Below are 21,419 nucleotides of genomic sequence, written 5' to 3'. Positions count from 1 at the left end.
TCATGGTAAGAACAAAATAAAGATTATTTAACAGAAAACAAAATATGTTTGGGTGTATATACATTATTGTTCTTTCATCCTTATATCAATTAAGAAGTTGTCAATAATAATGGTTATTTACTTTCAAAAGTCTCAAATAAGCCTGGCTCCAAAGAGTGTCCGTCTTCTAAATATCACTTTTTCCTTCAAATGGAATGGCTGGACTTCCCCCCAAAAAAATCCTTCCTCATTTCTCAAAGAGCTGCCATCTCCCCTCCCTCCCTCTCTCTCTCTCTCTCTCAAAGAACAGTTTACTGCTTTTGAGAGAGAGGAAGAAGAAACATCAATGTAAAAGCCTAACACTGATTGGCATCAAACTAGCAGCCTTTTGGTGCCTGCAGAGAACACCCCTCTCCCCCATAACTAACTGAGCCACCAGCCAGGTTTGAAGGGCCCCTCTTAATGCCCTCTTTCTCATGAAAGCCTTCCGGGACTATGAAAGAATCCTTTCTCCAACAAACTTCCACAGTACCTTCTCTAACCATTCCTGTATTGTGTTCTTGCTATGATGACTTTATGGACTTTTTATCTTTTCCATTAGACTACCAGACCTTAAAAGCTTTAATGCTTACACAGAGTTGTGTATCCCAACCCCATCCAATCTTGTGCCTAATAATTCTATGTGTGGTCTATAAACATTAGGTAAATTAAATCATTTTCATAATTCTTAGAAACGAGGGTGCATGCCAGTATATGATCTTACATATTACCAACATAAAATCTTAAATACACATCATAAAGCAAGAAGCAGAGCTGAAATCAAGTTTACTTTTTTAGCTCAAAGACTTTTCACTGGTTTATACAAATATCATAATACCCCACTCCAAATTGTCTTACATCAAATTCTCAAACAAAGTAAAAGAAATCATTTTAAGGTATTAAATTGGGCAAAAACAGGATTCGGAACCCATTCAGCTATCGTGTAAGTAAAGCAACTTACCAAGGTGCTTCTTTGGCTCTAGGAAAGGTCTGCATTAAAAAAATAAAAACATTATACATAAATACACAAACAAAAATTACTGTGAAGCATAAATTTAAATGACTTCTACAGTAAATACGAATTGTTAAACTATATTAAAATAAGCTGAATATTTAATTTTATATAAATAAACTGTTAGTGGGCAGGGAGAATAGTACTTCACCTCTTAATGGTGAATGAAATCCCGGCTTTGTTCTCCAGAATCCACTTCAGAGTTTCGAGACCATAGTTCTCCGGGTGCTGGAAGGCAACTCCTTCTGGAAGCCCCTGCACCACCACGGCCGACTGATCCCGCAGCATCTTCTCGTATGGAACCGGCACCACTGTGGATTTTCCTAAAGCTTTCCCTGTGGTGAGGGACAGTGGTGAGGAGAGGGGGAAAGAAGATAAAAATCATTAAATGTTAAGATTAAAAAAACTAAATCATCAGTTTATCTTGGCTCGATAAATGGCATTCATGCTATCTTATAATATCTGATTTCCAAACTATTTTGAAAAACTATAGGGTTCTACTTCCATGTTAGCAGAAATTCTAAACCTGAAAGAAATCCAAAGGGCCATAATGAAAGTACATAAGATGTTTATATAAAACCTACACAAAAGGATAGGAACAAGCAATGGCTGATTTCTTGCATTATTCTCTTTCTTCACAACACCCTCACTCTGGCATAACACAATCTTTCCATTTCCTTTCAGCTCCAGAACATGGAAGTTCAACAAATCCAATTGTTACCATAAACTAGGCAATTTTGGGATAATACTCTTACTGAAAATTTATTAGATGAACACAATGAACATTTACTAATGACTGTATTCTGTCAGGCTGTCAGTGTGTACAAGGCAATGAGTCCATTGAATAGACACTCCATGAAGTAGAGTCGAATTTTACATAAAACCCAGTATAACCTACATATCTTCGCCCTCTGACAACTTTTGTTTTCTTAAAAGAGCTTTGTTTGTCACATAATTGGATTAACACACCTACGTCAAAAATAAATAATTCTCTTTGGATGATTATGATGTGCTAATGCAGGTTCTCTGATGGGGGATACTGATAGTACAGAGTAATGCATGTGTGAAGGCAAGAGGTATAGGAGAAATTTATGTGCCTGCCTCTTAATTTGGCTATCAATCTAAACCTGCTCTAAAAAAAACCCCAAAAAGAGCAGCTCTAATAGCTATATTTATTTCTTAGTTCTTTCAAACTGAAAATAGAAAATAAGATTGATCCTAATGTTAATCCAATATTTAGAAATTCATTCATTCAATTTGAGAAAGTGTGTTATATATACTTAGAAAACTCAATAACATAACGTATCTTTTATAAAATTCAAGTGTATAACCTTACCATAGCAAAAGCAGAAATAGTCCTCAACTGTTTTTCTAAGTGTTTCAATCTCTACAGCATCTACATTCATCCGATTTGCCTGGGTTGTAGATTTTATTTTATGCATCTCTGCAGCCTTTTCTTCTTCTTCAACACCTGTTAAGTAATTAATGATATACTATAAAGGCCTGTATCCATTATTTCACTATCTTGCTTTTAGTAAGAATATTTTTTCTATATTCTAACACTAGAGGCCCAGTGCATAAAATTCGTGCATGGGGGTTGGGGGGCACTCAGTCCAGTCTGCACGATCTCCAATCCGGAACCCGGGACCCCTTGGGGAATGTCTGACTGCCGGTTTGTACCCAGTTTTAACAGATGACAGCTCCACTGTTGTTCCTTTTCATGCTTACACCCATTGGAATTAGTAGGTATTCAAAATGTGTATCCATTTTGGGGGACACCCTGTATATCTCTAGTCAGCGGTGAAAGGAACCTACGGCAGATTTGGAACCCCCAGACAGGGAACCCCGCTGACTCCCCACGTCTCCCCACTTCACGTTCCACCTTCGAGGGCAGCGGGAGAATCAATGTTTTCTCTCATTAACTCGGAAAAGCACGTCCAGGAGTGCGCTAGGCTCCAAGCCAGTGAGGTTCAGTCAGGGCAGCCTTCGCTCATGGGTGCAGGCACCCAAAGTGCTCATTCCTCCTCTGCAGTCGCCCGACTATCCCACCATTTCACTTTGAGGACGGAACTTCTCAACTCCTCTGGGTTCCTGATCTTGAACGCTGACCAAAGGCACCTCAGCGAGGGACACCTGCACCCACCAGGTGTGTCTGTCCACACCTGCTCCAGCCTCAGCACCTGCACTAGGCCCACGGAGGTGATCTTGTCGCTGCACTCTGCCCTCTCACTGTCATCTCACAGGCGCACACCCCCAGTACCCAGAACACCCAGACACTCTCCAAAGGAACGGAGAGTGCCTGGGGGACATGCGCACATCCTGTGAGGGACGTAAGCATGCTGGGACTGATGGAAGTGCAGCGGAGGGGCGGGAGGGAGGTGGGGGGACGGGGACTTGCTCACGCCATGGTCTGGGACTGCTGCAGGTGTGCATGGGTAAAAGCGCAGCCAGGAGGATGTCAATCTGGCCTGGCACGGTGGCTGTCCCTGAGATCACACACCTTCTGGGCCAAGAGGTGGGACTGGAGCAGCCACTCCTCAGCACTGATGGCTTGCAGGCGCTACAGGCTCCGCTTGGCGTGCTCACAGCTGCCACCACCGCCATGTGGGGAGTACAGGCAACCCTCCCCCGGCCCGCCTCCCCTACCCCGCCCAGAGGCTCTCCTCACGCACCCCACCCCCAGACGCGGAGCGGCCTACGTGGGGCACACCTGTGCATGCTGCCCACTAGCCCCAAGCACACTGCCCACCGGCAGCTCTGCTCTTGTTCGCTGCCCAAAGCAGCAAAGGCAGGCGTCCCGCCCCACCCACTGGCTGCTCCGCCCTGCATGCAGTGACCACCGCCCCTCCATGGGTGGGGCAGGGTGGAACACCTGTGTTGCCGCTCAGCCACCACCATCTGTGTTACAGAGTGACCCTCAATTTACATATTCACTCCTTATTGACAGTGAGCATCACCATCATATTCCCTCTTTATTAGATAGGATTAATTATGTATTGCATAAAGACAGAAAAAAAAGGGAAGAAAGGAAGCTTTAAAAATCAAAAGCTGCCCGGCCAGTATTGCTCAGTGGTTGAACATCGATCGACCTATGAACCAGAAGGTTATGGTTCAATTCCCAGCCAGGGCACATGCTCAGGTTGTGGACTCGATCCCCAGTGTGGGACTTGATGGAGGCAGCCGATCAATGATTCTCTCTCATCATTGATGTGTTTTTTTTTCTCTCTCTCTCCCTCTCCCCTCCTCTCTGATATCAATTAAAAAATGCTTAAAATTAAAATAAAAAGTTAGGGAAGAATCCAAGATGGCTGCACAGGTAAACACCTAGCCATAGCAGCACACAACAATTTCAATAAAATACAACTAAAATGTAAAATGGACATTACCCAGAACTACAGGAAAGTCGACTGACTAGAAATTCTACAACGAGAAGCAAGGAGAAAACCAGAAGGAAGAGCGGAGGAGCTGTACAGTTTTTACCAAAGTATGGTTGCCACTATATTTCAGCAAGATAGGGCAAAAAAAAAAAAAAAAAAGAGCGGAGGAGCTGTAAAAGCCTAAGGTACAGAGACACACGGCGCTCATGGAGAGGACGGAGCCTGAGAGAAGGGGCGGCTGATTGCCTGGCTGGTGTTCCCGAGCGGGAAGGAGATAAAAGATCCGACTGTGCTGGGCCCCAGTTCCAACTGCTCTGAACCCCAGTTCTAGGCCAGACCCCAGGGACCCGGGCTCAAACAGAGGGAGCTGGGCTGCGAGGCGGAACCTCGGGGGAGCAGCGAAAAGAGGTCCCAGAGGCGCGCACATTGCGCGCAGAGAAGGGACGGTTGGCTGTGCAGCGGGATTGCCCTGGTGGGAAGGAGACTGGGGCTCCAGACTGCTCTGAATGCCACCTCCAATCCTACTTCCAACTGAACTGAACCCCAGTGCCAGGCTCATTGGGGGAGGGCATAGACTGTTTGGTAGTAGGCGAAAATCAAGGGCACCTTTCTCTCAGAGGTGCTTGCAGCGAGTACTGAAGGACCCTGGGGATTACTGAGACCCAGGAGCCGCATAGGGCGGGGCTAACGGAAGCCAAGGCTGTAGGCTCCACCCTGAAACTCCGCCCATCAGGGAAGCTGTGAAAATGCGACAACGAAATAGATCACAAACGAAAGAAACGGAGGACAAAAAGCGACTGGATATAGAGTTCAAATCTACACTTATAAGGTTTTTCAAGAATTTCCTAGAAAAGGTCGATAAGACCTATGAGGATATGAAAAGGGATCAACTAGAATTAATAAGGAATCAACGAGAAATGATAAGGGATCAACAAGAAATAAAGAATACATTGTCTGAAATAAAAAATATTATACAGAGTCCTAAAAACAGAATGGAAGATCGCAAGAATCAAGTCAAAGATTTGGAACATAAAGAGCCAGAAGACACTTCTCTGCAGAAGCAAGACAAGAGAATCCAGAAAATTGAAGATAATGTAAGAAACCTCTAGGACAACTTCAAGCGAACCAACATCAGAATTATGGGGGTCCCAGAAGATGAGAGAGAGCAAGATATCAAAAACATACTGAAAGAAATAGTGACAGAAAACTTCCCCCACCTGGTGAAAGAATTAGACTTACAAGTCTAGGAAGCGCACAGAACTCCAAAGAAAAGGAATCCAAAGAGGACCACACCAAGACAAATCATAATTAAAATTCCAAGAGCAAAAGACAAAGAGAGAATATTAAAAGCAGCAAGAGCAAAGCAGGTAGTTACCTATAAAGGAGCACCTATACGATTGTCAGCTGATTTCTCAACAGAAACCATGCAGGCCAGATGGGAATGGCAAGAAATATTCAAGGTGATGAATAGTAAGAACCTACAGCCAAAGATAATCTACCCAGCAAAGCTATCACTCAGAATCGAAGGCCAGATAAAGAGCTTCACTAATAAAAAAAAAGGCTAAAGGAGTTCATCACCACCAAACCAGAATTATATGAAATGCTGAAGGGGGTTCTTTTGGAAGAGAAAGTAAATAAAGATAAAAATTATGAACAACAAATACATAACTATCAACAAGTGAATCTAAAAACCAAGGAAATTTTAAAAAAATCTGATGAACAATATTAACTGGTGAATATAATAGAATCAGAGGTAGGAAAGGGGAGTGAACTGACGATTCTTGGGGAAAAGGGGAAATATGAACAATAAAAATTTATTTTAAAAAATAAATAAATAAAAAATAAAAAAAATAATAAAATAAAAAGTTAGGCCCTGGCCATCACTGGTCTGCCTCTGGATAGAGCTTCAGCCTGCAGATTGAAGGGTTCCAGGTTTGAGTCCAGTCAAGGGCACATGCCTGGGTTGCTGGCTCTATCCCCAATGAGGGCGTGCAGGAGGCAGCCAAGCAATGCTTCTCTCTCATTAATGTTTCTCTCTCTCCCTCTCTGAAATCAATAAAAATATATTTTTAAAAAACTAGGCCTTAACAGTTTGTGCTCACTGGTAGAGTGTTGGCCTGGAGACTTAAGGGTCTCTGGTTCAATTCCTGGTGAAGGGCACGTATCTCAGTCGCAGCTTCAATCCTGGCACCGTCGGGACAATGTGGAGGCAACCAAACAATGTCCCTCTCACATCAATATTTCTCTCTCTCTGTCTCTCCCCCACTCTTTCATTCTCTTTAAAAATCAATGGAAAATTATATTAACATATATACATACATACATATGTAAAAGCTAGCATCCCATGCACCAAGAAGTCATCAGTTCAATCCCCCATCAGGGCATATGCCCAGGTTGTGGGCTCGATTTTCAGTATGGGGTATGTAGGAGGCAGCTGATCCATGGTTCTCTCTCACTGATATTTCTCCCTCTCCCTCCCTTTCTCTCTCTCTATTAATTAAAAAAAAAAAAAGGATTTTAAAAAGAAAACATGAATACTAATAGGGAGTGACTATAATTTACAACTGAGAACAATTCTCCTAATACTTCGTTCTAACTACTGGAGAACCATATAAGCAAGGCAATATAGGAAACAAAAATATAAATACAGCTGCCAGTGGAATTATGGTATTCATGGGACAGATGGCAACTGATATAAACATAATCAAAGCAACATTATTATAAACTTAAATACATAAACATAATCATATTCTTAAAAGTTATCAAAATGAGTCCTAGCTAATTTGGGTCAGTAGCGAGATTGTCAGCCCTTGGCCTAAAGGGTCTCGGGTTTGATTACAGTCAAGGGCATGTACCTTGGTTGTGGTTCAATCCCTGGCCCTGGTCAGGGTGCATGCAGAAAGGAACCAATTGATATTTCCCTCGCTGTGCCTCTCTCCCTCCCTTCCACTCTCTCTAGATATAAATGGAAAAAATATCCGAGGCCCAGCCCACATGGCTCAGTGGTTGAGCACTGACTTATGAAACAGGTCACAGTTCAATTATAGGTCAAAGCACATGCTCAGGTTGCAGGCTCGATCCACAGTGTGGGGCATGCAGGAGGCAGCTGATCAATGATTCTCTCTTATCACTAATATTTCTATCTCTTCTCCCTCTCCCTCTCTGAAATCAATATCCTATATAATAAAAAGCTAATATGCAAATCGACAGAATGGCTGAATGACTGGTCACTCTGATGCACACTGACCACCAGGGGGCAGGCGTTCAATGCAGGAGCTGCTCCCTGGTGATCACTACGCTCCCACAGGGGGAGCACCACTCAGCCAAAAGTCCTGAGCCGGGCTCATGGCTGGCAAATGCAGCAGCAGTGGCGAGAGCTTCTCCCGCTTCTGCAACAGTGCTAAACATGTCTGACTGACAGCGTAGGCCCACCTCCTGTGGGGAGCAGACCTAAGCTGTCAGTCGGACATCCCCCAAGGGTTCCCAGACTGTGAGAGGGCACAGGCCAGGCTGAGGGAACCCCCCAACAAGTGCACATACTTTGTGAAATAGGCCTCTAGTGTGTGTGTGTGTGTGTGTGTGTGTGTGTGTGTACTAGAGGCCCACTGCACAAAATTTGTAAACTTGGCAGGTGTCCCTCAGCCCGGCCTGCACCCTCTCTCAGTCTGGGAGCCCTTGGGGGATGTCTGATTGACAGCTCAGGCCCACTCCCTGTAGCAAGCAGGCTTAAGCCATCAGTCGGACATCCTTAGTACCCCTGCAAAGGCAGGAGAGGCTCCTGCTCTATCCACTGAACCAAACCAGCTAGGGCAATAAAAATATTTTCTTAAAAAAAAAAATTATATATTTTATATATATATATATATATATATATATATATATCATCAGTTGAGAATTAACAACAAAAAATTTTTTTCTCAAAAAAAAATTTTTTTTCTCTAAGCATCCACAGATGGCAACTGAAGTCCCAGAGAGATCTCAGCAGTGGGGAAGTGCCACTGAGAACTCTGGGATCTATCCCAAAGTGGGCTCCCCAGCAGAAAGCACCAAACTGAGAAGGGAACCCACATAACATATAGCTGTGAAAAGCAGTGGGGTGCGGTCTACCAGGGAGTGGCAGCTGGAAATTCTGGCACCCTCTTAAAGGGCCAATACACAAAAATTTCCTATGGAGCCACCCACCCTGTACTCTGGCAGAGAGAGGGTGAAGTGGACTGGAGATGTGAGAGCAGAACCCAGGACTAGGGACTTGGAGGATAAAGCTCAGAAGGCAAACAGCACAAAGTTTCCTGGACTAAGGCATTCCCTCACACAGCAGAGGACATCTTTCCCACATAGACATTTACCTTGACTAGGGGTGAAGATAGTTGACACACCCTATAGGAAAATACCTCACACTGAGGCCACTTAAAGAGATTAAAAGTAACAATTAGCCTCCAGGCAGAAGCAACTGCCCCACTCCATTGAAAAAAACTCTTGCAACACCTGAGGATAATTGCCTGGGGGCAATTCAAGTCAGAATCCTAATAGTCAATAGGCAAAGGGGACTCTGGAGACTTTGAGTCTTTGCCTGATCAAATTAGTCAGAAACAGCCTTTAACACTGTCCTGCACTAGAGACTGAGAAAAGATAAAATATCATATGATCTCACTCATTTGTGGAATATAATGAACAACAGAAACTAATGAACAAAAATATATTAGAATATAATAGAAGTAATCCTGTTATTTGCAGATTTTTAATATTTCCTACAACTTTTGTGATATCATCTATGTTGATACAGTTTGGGTAATATTATTATACTTAAAATCCTTTTATTTTTTTAAATATTAATGTTTACTGCATGCAATATTATTGTATGTAAGATCATTTTTCTTGAATAATTGGTGTTTACTGCATGTAACATTATCATATTTAAAATCATTTTTCTTGAGATATTAATGTTTATTGCATGTAACATATTTAAGATTGTTTTTCTTGAAATATTAAGGTTTATGCAGGTGACATTATTACATTTAAAATCATTTTTCTTGAAATAAAAACTGAGGAAAGAAAAAATATGGAAAGCTCTGATTTTTATATAACTGAAGTCAGCAAAATATCAAAGACAACTAAATTCAGTTATTATTGCACATCTGGATGTTATAATGATGGATTAGTGATGTTTGGAAGAATAATAAAATAAAAACATACATAATTTGTAAATTATTACATATTTATTTCAATTTCTTCTTCTTACTTTCATTTCAGCAGAATTATGAGTTATATTATTGTAACGAACATTATCACAAAATTTGTATTCTGTTGGCAGTGTTGCCAAAATTACACCACTATTCTTGAGTCATTGAAAAAAAAATAGATTACCACCATAAAATTTAAAAGATCATAGCTGGCTGGGGAGGAAGGCATATAGTGAAGGGAGAAAGATACATTTTTTTTAAAAGAATAAAAACACAAGAAATGAAATTAATTAATTAAAAAACCTATTTTTATTTACCCATGATCTGCTCAATTTATCATAAATTTAATCTAAGTTGATAATGGAAATTTAAATTTTATCTTAAAAACATGTATCTAACATGCCAATACAGATAGATATACTAACCATTATTTTCTTTCTGTATTTAAAAAAAATGCTGTATCACAGAATTAATATAAAATCTATGCACAGTGTTAGGTTAAACACAGATACAAAATTGTCATACTGTAAAAGGCCATACATATTAATACCCTACAGTAAATTTTTCCACTGCACTGGTTCCAGTGTCAAATAAGTTTACCAACTAGATGAACCCCCAATTACCAACTGGATGAACCCTCAATTGGAGGATCACAGAACTCAATGAAGACTGACAAGCTGATTCCACTGAGGGATTTGAGGAGACCTGTTTAACTCTGCATCAGGCTTACAAAAATTAATGCACAGACTTGTTTTCTACACACCGATTATCTACCAAGAAAAGAACTGCTTATGTGAGTAAGAACTTTCACTCAATTCAAAATTTACCTTCTCTTTAATCTGTTTCACCAATACAGAATAATTCCTAGCAAGGAACAGAGTATAACTAACCATTTTCTTAAACCCTTCAGTATTTATACTATATTTCCATGTCAGTGATTTGTTTTGAGCCTTTTTAAATGTCTCCATGGACATTTCAGAATTTTATTTTTTAATATAAATCTCATTCTGCTTTAAAATATAACATGTGTTAATCGCATATATTTAGGTATAATATTTATGAAACACAAAAGATCAAAACACAGTACTCACAGTATTTCACAAAATCTTTCTGAAAATCCTTTCTGGTGTTGACAAAAGCACGTCCTCTCTCTGTTCCAACAACAAACACATCTGTTTCATACACGGCAATGCAGGCCACTTCTGCCTTAGACTTGGCCAGTTCTTTACACTGAAATAGAAACAATGAAGTGTTATACACAGATAGATATAAGTTAAAAACATTGTTTCTGCTGTATGAATAAAAAATCTTATCACCCTGCTAGCAGGCTTGCGCTCAGGGTTCAGGTGTGTGGACTATGAACCACAGGGTCATGGTTCAATTCACAGTCAGGGCACATGCCCAGGTTGCAGGTTTGATACCCAGGGAGTGCAGGAGGCAGCTGATTAGGCAGTCCAGCAGTTAGGAGCCAGTCATCCCGGATTGCAAGAGGGATATCTGACTGCTGGTTTAGGCCCGATCCCAGAATCAGGCCTAAACCAGCAAAGGAAATCCCCCGAGGAGTCCCTGATTGGAGAGAGTGCAGGCCGGGCTGTGGATCTCCCACCCCATGCACAAATTTCGTGCACCAGGCCTCTAGAATGTTTTATAAGAACAAATCAATCTCATCCACAAGTCCAATCTTATCCGAACATGGAAGGTTATAGAAGTGTAAAGCCATCTCACCATGGACTCAAGAGCAGACATGAGAAACGTCACCACCATTCTGCTCTCTGAAGACTCTTCATCTTCAACCGGCATGGCAGACATTGCTACTTGGGCCATGATCCCTGTGCAAGATAATTAAGAAGAAAGTGAGTAACTGAAATACAGTGCCCTGCTAAATGTAAGGTCTTCCACAAACTGCTTTCATTTATATCACACAAGAGAAAAATTAGGCTCAAATACCAAGTTTTATTTGCCAAAAACTCCTATTGCATAAAATAGAGCTTCTATCTCATAACTTTCCATCTAATTTTATTTCCATAAAATTAGGTCAGCATCATCCCCCAAAATAAATTCCGAACCAGTTAAAATTCTCCCAAGTAAAATGAAGAAAGATACACATCACAACCTAGTTGTAGTTTATCAAATTACATCATAGGAAACAGATGCAAAATTCCCTTTCTCCCATATACACACTGATTATAGAAAAGAGGACTGAAGCTGGATGAAGATCAGTTTCTTCTTTCTTACTGAAGAGGAAATAGGTTGCAGGATAAATGCCATCTACGATTCCTTTACAATACAGCATACTACTCTCATTAGAAAACATTTTGCTGATACTCTGATATCAGCAAAAAGCCTCAATTGAATTTCAAACACTATAAAAATATAACACATAAATATTAAATAGTAAGTGCTGACAAGGATGTGGAAAAATTGGACCCCCATGCATTGCTATTAGGAATGTAAACTGGTACATCCATTGTAGAAATTTCTAAAAATGTAAACAAAATTACCATCCTGTGAGAGTGGCTTGAGCATCGAAAGGTTGCCAGTTCAATTCCTGGTCAAGGCACATACTGAATTGCAATTTTGACCCCCTCTCCCTTCTCCCTTCACTCTAAGCTTGTCCTAGGATAATGATGATGATGACGATGATGATAATAATAATAATAATAATAATGGTAAATTAAAAAAAACACACATACACACAAAATTACTATGCTGCAGAAATCCCACTTCTGGGTGTATATCCCAAAGAACTGAAAGCAGGGACTTGAACAAACATTTGTATACCAATCTTCATAACAGCACTATTCACAATAGCCAAAAGATGGGAACAACCCGAATGTCCATTGTCAGATAAATGGGTAAACAAAATGTGATCTACAGATGAAATGGAGTATAATTCAACCTTAACAAGGAATAAAGTTCTGATACATGCTCTAGGACATCGACGGACTTTGAAAATATTCTATTTTTAAAAATAAATAGGTAAAAAATAAGAAGAAACTATTATTCTAAGTGAAATAAACCAGACACAAAAGGACAAATACAGTTGTCAATGACTAAGGAAAGGTGGTAATGGGGAGTTGATACTGGTATTTAATGCATATAGAGTTTCAATTTGAGATGGTAAAAAAGTTCTGGAGATAATGGTGGTGGTTGTATAATAATGAGAATGTACTTACTGCCAGAAATAGTATATTTAAAAATAGTTAAAAATTGCCGAAACCAGTTTGGCTCAGTGAATAGAGCATCGGCCTGCGGACTGGAAGGTCCCAGGTTCAATTCTGGTCAATGGCATGTACCTTGGTTGTGGACACATCCCCAAGTAGGGGGTGTGCAAGAGGCAGCTGATCGATGATTCTCTCTCATCGATGTTTCTCTCTCTTCCTCTCTGTAAAAAATCAATAAAATATATTTAAAAATTAAAAAAATAGTTAAAATGGTAAATTTTGATACCAAATTAATAAGGAAAAACACACCACATAAGACACTGTAAGGCAAAATCTAAAGCAATTTTTTAAAAATTCTCACACTAGCCCTGGCAGTGTGACTCAGTTAGCTGGAGCATTGTCCATGCACCAAATGGTCTCAGGTTTGATACTTGGTCATGGCACATAACTAGGATGCAGGTTCAGTCCACATTCAGCATATGTTCAAGTGGCAACTGATCGATGTTTCTCTCTTTCTCTCTTTTTCTCCTTCCTCTCTCTCTAAAATCAACTTTTTAAAAATGAAGGACTAGAAGTATAAATGGGAATTCTAAAAAGCACATCTATATATATTTAATTTTCTAAATATCTGGGTATCCCTTAACTGAAGCCCCAATATTCCAGAAAACATAAGAGCTGTTAACATGAAAATAATTTTGGTTAAAAATGTACCTGAATCTTTTTCTTATTTTTAAACAGGATGATCTATTTCCTTATTAAAAACTCTGATCTATTTCCCATTTGCTACCACGTGAATTAACTGCCAGACTAGAATTAGGCATCAACATATAATAAATATATACACTAAGGAAATAAAAGTTAATAATAGCCCTGGCCAGTATGGCTCAGTTGGTTGAGTATTGTCCCCATGCACCAAAAGGTCGCCAGTTCAATTCCCAGTCAAGGCTGGTTCAATTCTCAGTCAGGGCATACGCCCAGGTTCCAGGCTTGATCTCCAGAGGGGACAAGTAGGAGGCATATTTCTCTCTCAGAGTAATGTTTGTCTCTCCTTCGCTCCTAGGTGCACAGGACAACACCCAACCAACTGAGCTACTCCAGCCAGGGCTGTAGTTCTTAATAATCTAACTTTTCCTTTAATTCTCCAGCAAAAGAAAAAGGAAATGTGTTCTCATTTTACAAATGCAATGACTTGTCAAGGTCATTGCCTAGCAAGTTTGTCTCAGTGGATAGAGCATCAGCCCGCGGACTGAAGGTTCCTGGGTTCAATTTCAGTCAAAGGCACATGCCTCGGGTTGCGGGCTCAACCCTCAGTAGGGGGCATGCAGGAGGCAGCCGATGCATGATTCCCTCTCATCATTGATGTTTCTATCTCTCCCTCTCCCTTCCTCTCTGAAATCAATAAAAATACATTAAAAACAAAAACAAAACCACTCAAGTTCATGTGGCAAACGCCCACAGGACAAAGGTAATTCTGAATTCTAGTATTAGAATTCACATTTTTGCCGAAACCGGTTTGGCTCAATGGATAGAGTGTCGGCTTGGGGACTGAAGGGTCCAGGGTTCAATTCCAGTTAAGGGCATGTACCTTGGTTGCGGGCATATCCCCAGTAGGGGGTGTGCAAGAGGCAGCTGATTGATGATTCTCTCATCGATGTTTCTAACTATCTCTCTCCCTTCAAAATCAATAAAATATATTAAAAAAAAAAAAAGAATTACCATTTTTCTTTTAATATTAGCCTTTTCACATTATCCCTCCAAAACTTATCTCTATTTTATAAACTTTTTGGTACTTGTACAAACATTTTGCTTTATAATTTTATAACATGCCTATGAGTTCCACCAACTTCAGGAACAACACTTTATATTCTTTATACTCAAGAGCAAGTTATGATTTAGCCATAACTAGTAGATTACAAGGTTACAAATTCTCAATTCAGACTATCTCAAGTAAAGAAGGGAATATTTACTGGTGTGTTTATGCATTTCACTTTAAAAGTTGAACTGCTCAACCAGGAACATAAGACATCATTAGAGTTCTCTCTATTCCCTCCCTGTGGACCTGCCTCACTTCTTGAGCAGATGTGTTTCTTCCCTAAAACAGAGATACAGACACATGGTTTACCACACACCTGTCCTATAATCCCAGAGGCAACAGACTATCATATCTTCCTGCTACTGTTTGCACAAAAGTGTTAGGAGTTTGTGTCACAAGCTTATCCTACCCAAGCTCAATTAACTATGACTAGTCAGAAAAAGATTACCTGGGCTACACTGCGATTAGCGCTGCAGCTAGAACCACATGAAATAAATAGGAAGGCAGGCAGCTACTCAAAAGGCAAAGCAGGACACTTAACTGGAGGAAAGAGATGAGAAAAGCATTCCAGGAACACAAAACATAGCAGTTACCTGAGTCTGCTAATTTCAATTCCCTTAATTCTTCCATTCTGAAGGTTTATCTTGTGTGACCCTAAATTTGATTTTAATACTTTTGTGAGTTTTAAATATGAACACATTGGACTGTTCCTGTTTCATTTCCTTATCTTTTATCCTTGTCAACTATTGTTTCATAGATGAGATGGCCTTCTTTTCTTTCTGAAAACAGACTCCAGCCATTCTTTAAAATCTTCTTGAGTTTCTTGTTGGAGATCCATTTCAAGGATTAGGTTTATCTGTGTCTTTACTATTCTGTTCTACCTCAAAATATGCCAATAATTAATTCCACATAAATGTTTTCATTTGCCCATACTTCTGCTTTGAATTTTCTGATCCTTGTTGTTAATACTGCATTGCAAAATAACAATTATAGTGAGTAGAAGAGAACTCTTAGAGATTTTCACACACACCATTATCACTCTAACAAAATAAAATAGGTTCTTAATATTTTTATTATGCTAATCTCTAAAATATTACTAAATTTTCAACATATATCTGCTTCCAAGTAAGATTCAGGTTAGACTGGTAAATAGAGGAGGTATTATCACCATGATCTTGTTTTGTATTTCATTATATTCATTTCCTTTTTCTTTCCTTGTGCTATTATATTGTTTTCAACAAACATCTTCCCATTTCAATCTTATAACATGCAATCTTAGATCAAGATAGTTAAAAAAAGATATTTTAGTGCAATCACTTTGTTCTATTAATTTAATAATGAGAAGCCCAACCCAGAAAGATTAGCCATTTTGCTTAGGTCATACAGTTAATTTTATAACAAGAGACTAGAATCCTATCTCAAAATTCCAAATTACCTCTCTCATGTACAATAATAAAAGGCAGGTAAAAAAAAAAGAAAAGAAACCAAGGTAAATAATTATATATTAGTAACACTGTAGGCAAACCGGTTTTGGCTGTAATTTCTAAAAGTGAAAGTTAAATGTACTAAAATGGGCTATATCATGCACGGGGGGGGGGGGGATCCCCTTACCTCCAGCCTGCACCCTCTCCAATCCAGGACACCTCGGGAGATGTCTGACTGTTGGTTTAGGCCGATCCCAAGGATGTCCCAGTGATTGGGCCTAAACAGGCAGTCGGACATCGCTCTCTCAATCCAGGGAAGCCCCTGCACTGAGTGTCTGCCCCCTAGTGATCAGTGTGCATCATAGCAACTGGTCATCTCCCCAATCAGGGCAGTTGTGTCTTTGACCAGAAATCGAACCCTTGACCCTGCAGTCTGAAGGCCAGTGCTTTAATCACCGAACAATCAGCAAGGACATGATTATTCTTTTATTCTTATTGATTTCAGAGATGAAGGGAAAGAGAAAGAGACAGGAACATCAAAGATGAGAGAGAATCATCAATGAGCTGCCTCCTGCACACCCCACACTGGGGATCAAGCCTGCCCCCAGGCATGTGCCCTGACCAGGAATCAAACCCTGACTTTCTGGCTTAAGGTCAACACTCAACCACTGAGCCATGCCAGTAGAGCAAGACTGACTTTTTAAGACAAGAATTTTAAGTTTTTATAGCAGGCTATGCTTACATTTATCTTAAGATACTAAATTCTATCTGCTGAAATAAAGCTGGTAATTATGTCAATAAAAAACAAGTGATCCCTCAAAAAGAAACAAAATATACTTAAGAGTTTAAGATTTGAAAGTATTATTAGTACTTAAAAATTTATATCCTTCTCGACCCCATTTCCAAAAATTTTGAAAGAGCTAACAGCAATAGATTTCTAAAAAATTTAAGTCTGGTGAAGGGAAGAATGACAAAATAATAAATGAGGCCAGACAAAGAGGATTTGCCCAATTCAAGGATCACATGTTCAATTCTGATCTTTACAGTAGCCAAAGCAATGTCCTTGAAAGACAAATTTAAAAAAAAAATTTTTTTTTAACCTTTTCAGCTATTCAGGAACACCCATACTTGGCATTACAGTATAAGAGAAAACTTTTGTAAATTATACATTTAAATTGACAATCCAGATGTTTAAAAAGCAGTAGCTTGTCCTGGCAATAGACAAAGAATGTGTCCATTTGACCTTACTCCAAGTTTAAAAATCATTTGGTATTAGAAAAGCTGGATCACTTGTTCTATTTCTAACTGTATGAATTGGAAGCAGAAATGAAAATCAAGTAATTATGATTTAGAAATCCATCTTTATTTTTTAAATATACTATTCCCAGAAGGCAGACAATAGAAGCAAAGCTATTATGAACTCAATTTTGAAATCAAGCCAAAGTTCTGAATTCAAGTTTTATCTTCAATACTAGATATGGCTGACCTTGGAATTCTTTTTTTTTTTTTTTTTTTTAATCGTTTCTATTGATTTTAGGGAAAGAGGAGGGGAGAGAAGGAAAAAAAATCAATTGGCTGCCCCCCATACACGCTCCAACTGGGAACCCAAAACCTGGATATGTGCCTGGCAATCTTTCAGTGCTCGGGGTGATACTCCAACCAACTGAGCTACATGGGTCAGGGCTGACCTTGGGATTCTTTAACCCTAAATTTACCAGTCTAGAAAAAGGCAGTAATATGTACACTTCCCTCACAAGGTTGTTATCAGAACTTATTTTTTTTTTTTTGGGGGGGGGGATGAACAAAGACAACTTTATTATTATAAACTGGGCATTAGGCCCAGCCGGAGTGGCTCAGTGGTTGAGCATCAACCTACGAACCAGGAGATCAAGGCTTGATTCCTGGTTACGGCACATGGCCAGGTTGCAGGCTCGATCCCCAGTGTGGGGCGTGAAGGAGGCAGCCAATCAATGATTCTCCCTCATCATTGATGTTTCCATCTATCTCTCTCTCTCCCTTCCTCTCCAAAATCAATAAAAATATATTTTAATCAAAAAAATTAATAAACTGGGTATTAGAAAACATTAGGATATTATTAATTTTGTTAGTTGTGATAACATTCTGTGATTGTTAAAAATGTGTTTATTTTTTGAAATGTACAATGACATAGTTAGGAGTGGATATTCAGAATGAATTTAGTACTGAGTACTTCACACAAGCATTCAGTAAATTTTTAAAATTCAGTAAGCATTTAAAATTTTATTAAAATGGTGATTTTAAGAACACATTTATATTTTTCTATTGATTTACATATAAAATCTATAAATCCAAGTTTGATAAAATGAAAATTTCCCAACTAACTGCTTTAATTATCACTACTAAATAAAATATCCTATTTTCTGATGGGGCGGGAAAATTAATCAGAAAAGTGTTAAATCAGTGGGGGGATTTTTGTATTTATTTTTACTTATTTATTTTTCCCAACTTTATTGAGATATAATAGACACAACGTTGTATAAGTTTAAAGTATACAATAAATCACTGCTTTGAAATAAAGTACATACACCTTTTAAAGCATGTGTGTGCAACCATGAAAATTTGCTTACATCCAATATACTCCTTAGAGATTATTTTAAAATGTAAGTTAAAGTCACCTTACTCCAAATATTTAAAAAAGTTAACTAGACTGAATATATAAACTAAACTAGTCTTTATCCTGAAGCTCTCAACAAAGAAATATTATATAATTTGTCCTCACCATTCCATTCAAGAAACAGATTGTGTTCTGGGGCCTGGCCCTCAATATGTTAGGTAAATGGATGAGTACTGTTCCAAATGTAAAAAAGGATCCCTTCTTTTTCAAAGCTTAAAATAAAGATGAATAGTGAACAATAGCTCAACCACCCATTTTGCTATTTTTTTCGGCAGATAAGGCTACAAATGAAGGATAAAATTATAAAATAAACGCAAAAAGTGAGTAGTTGGGTAAAGTAACTAACTACCTCACTGTTTTACAACATACTCTTAAAATTTTCTCTAAAAGCTATAAACAATTAACCTGACAAAAATATATAATCAGAAAATAATTAACTTACTATAAACATATAAAGCCCATGTATGCAAATGCAATAAAAACACACACAGTAATTCTCAAAAGTATGTAACCTATACAATCAGAAATCTTCATAGGCTGTCTAACCAGGATTCATTTTTTAAAATATATTTTTATTGATTTCAGAGAGGATGGGAGAGGGAGCGATAGAAACATTGATGAGAGAAAAATCATTGATCTGCTGTCTCATGCATGCCCCTCACTGGGGATTGAGCCTACAACCCCAACATGTGCCCTGACCAGTAATCGAACCATGACCTCCTGGTTCATAGGTCCACGTTCATCCACTGAGCCACACCAGGTGGGCATAATCATGACTCATCTTAACCAACTCTCCACTACTCTCCACTTCTCCAATTATAACATAATCCGTTTTTTCAAACATTATTCCCTGCCCTGGCCAGTGTGGCTCAGTTGGTTAAGCACTGCCCCATACACTGAAGGGTTGCCAGTTCAATTATTGGTCGAGGCACACGCCTGGGTTTCGGGCTCCGTCCCTAGTAGGGAAGCTTACAGGAGGCAGCAATTGATGTTCCACTCTTATATAAAACCAATTTTCTCTCTAAAATCAATTTTTAGAATCTTTTTTAAAAAAATAATTATTTCCTTTGCCATACTATAAAAACACAAACTTCAAAAATCCAAAAATCATAATGAGGATTAAAAAGGAAATTTGGACACATCCTACAACATGGACATTATGCTAAATGAAATAAATGTCAAGATTTTCTATACTACTGAAAGATTTCTTATGATCCATCCAAATTCATTCGCCCCAAGAAAAGGATAAAAAAAAAAAAAAAAGGGCCCTAACCGGTTTGGCTCAGTGGATAGAACGTTGGCCTGTGGACTGAAGGTTTTGGGTTTGATTCCAGTCAAAGGCATGTACCTTGGTTGAGGGCACATCCCCAGTAGGGGGTGTGCAGGAGGCAGCTTATCAATGTTTCTCTCTCATTGATGTTTCTAACTCTCTATCCCACTCCCTTCCTCTCTATAAAAAAAATCAATAAAATGTATTTTTTTTTAAAAAGAAATGGATGAAAAAGGAAAAAAACAACAATGCAGCAATTTCACTTCTAAGTGTATACACACAAAAATTAAAAGTAGGGGTTTAAAATACACTCGTTCACCAATATCCATAACAGCCAAAAAGTAGAAACAACTTAAGTGTCCTCAACAGATAAATGGATAAATAAAATGTGGTATATCATACAAAGAAACTTTATCTATACTAATAAAAGGGTAATATGCTAATTAGACCGGATAGACTGGGCATCTTCCGAACATCATCCGGACATCCTTCTTGACAAAACCAGGGGCGTGGCCGGCCTGCAAACTGCACAGCCCCTCACCCAGGCCGGCCCCACCCCCCAGTGGGGACCGCCACCCCGATTGGGGAGTGTGACAGGCATGCAAACCCCTGGCAGCCCCTTGCCCAGGCCAGCCCTGTCCCCCAGCAGGAACTCCCCCACCTCGATTGGGGGTGTGACTAGCCTGCAAACCCTCAGCAGCCCCTCACCCAGGTTGGCCCTGCCCCCTAGCAGGGACTCCAACCCCAAACAGGGGCCCCCTTCAGGGCAGGCCAGCCGGCCCCTACCCATGCACCAGGCCTCTATTCTATATAATAAAAGGGTAATATGCAAATTGACCCTAATGGCAGAATGACCAGAAAGACCGCTGGACCAGTCACTATGAAGCACACTGACCACCTCTTGGTCCCTTTCCCCAGCCAGCAGGCTCCGATCGCCTGATGGCTACCTGCGGCGGGTGCAGGGCCAGCAAGCAGGCGGGAACAGCTGACCTCTCGATCCCTTCCCCTGGCCATCAGGCACTGATCACCCAATGGTGAACAGGGAACCGGGGGTGGGTGGCAGCAGGGGGGCAGAGCCGGCTGTGGGCAGCTGGGGAAGATGGCCCTGATCACAGGCCAGGCTAGGGACCGTACTGGTGCACGAATTTTGTACACCAAGCTTCTAGTTCCGTTATAAAAAGCAATAAAGTTCCAATACGTGCTATGATACAGATAAACCTTGAAAAAATATACTAAGTGAAATAAGCTGACAAATACTGTATGATTCCTCTTATGTGAAATATCTAACAGGCAAATTCTGAGACAGAAAACAGATTAAAGGTTAAAGGCACTAGGGAGAGGGAGGAATGAAGAGTTATTGCTTAATGGATACAGAGTTTTTTTTTTAGAGTGATGAAATTTTAGAAGTGGTTGTGATGCTTTTGACACTGTGAATGTAATTGCCAGTGAATTAAAAATGTTTAAAAATACTTAAAATGGCATACCAGAAAGAAAAAGAAGAAGAAAAA

General features: G+C 39.7%; 1 protein-coding gene across 8 annotated transcripts in view; it reads right to left on the bottom strand.

The window, feature by feature from the left end:
• GTF2I (general transcription factor IIi) overlaps positions 1–21,419 on the bottom strand; it is a 99,546-nt gene that overhangs the window by 70,480 nt on the left and 7,647 nt on the right. For all 8 annotated transcript variants that reach the window (XM_084881989.1, XM_084881983.1, XM_084881982.1 and 5 more), the window contains exons 2-6: positions 11,313–11,416; positions 10,679–10,817; positions 2,367–2,501; positions 1,182–1,365; positions 980–1,008 (exon numbers count right to left, since the gene is read on the bottom strand). In XM_084881989.1, the coding sequence (XP_084738115.1) occupies positions 980–1,008; positions 1,182–1,365; positions 2,367–2,501; positions 10,679–10,817; positions 11,313–11,411 (586 nt within the window). In that variant the 5' untranslated portion in view covers positions 11,412–11,416. The remainder of the gene's footprint in view (positions 1–979; positions 1,009–1,181; positions 1,366–2,366; positions 2,502–10,678; positions 10,818–11,312; positions 11,417–21,419) is intronic.

The sequence above is a fragment of the Pipistrellus hanaki genome (assembly GCF_964339955.1).
Source record: "Pipistrellus hanaki genome assembly, chromosome: 4".
Classification (NCBI taxonomy): Eukaryota; Metazoa; Chordata; class Mammalia; order Chiroptera; family Vespertilionidae; genus Pipistrellus; species Pipistrellus hanaki.
The sequence above is the reverse complement of the archived record's forward strand: the minus strand, read 5'-3'. Positions and strand labels throughout refer to the sequence as shown.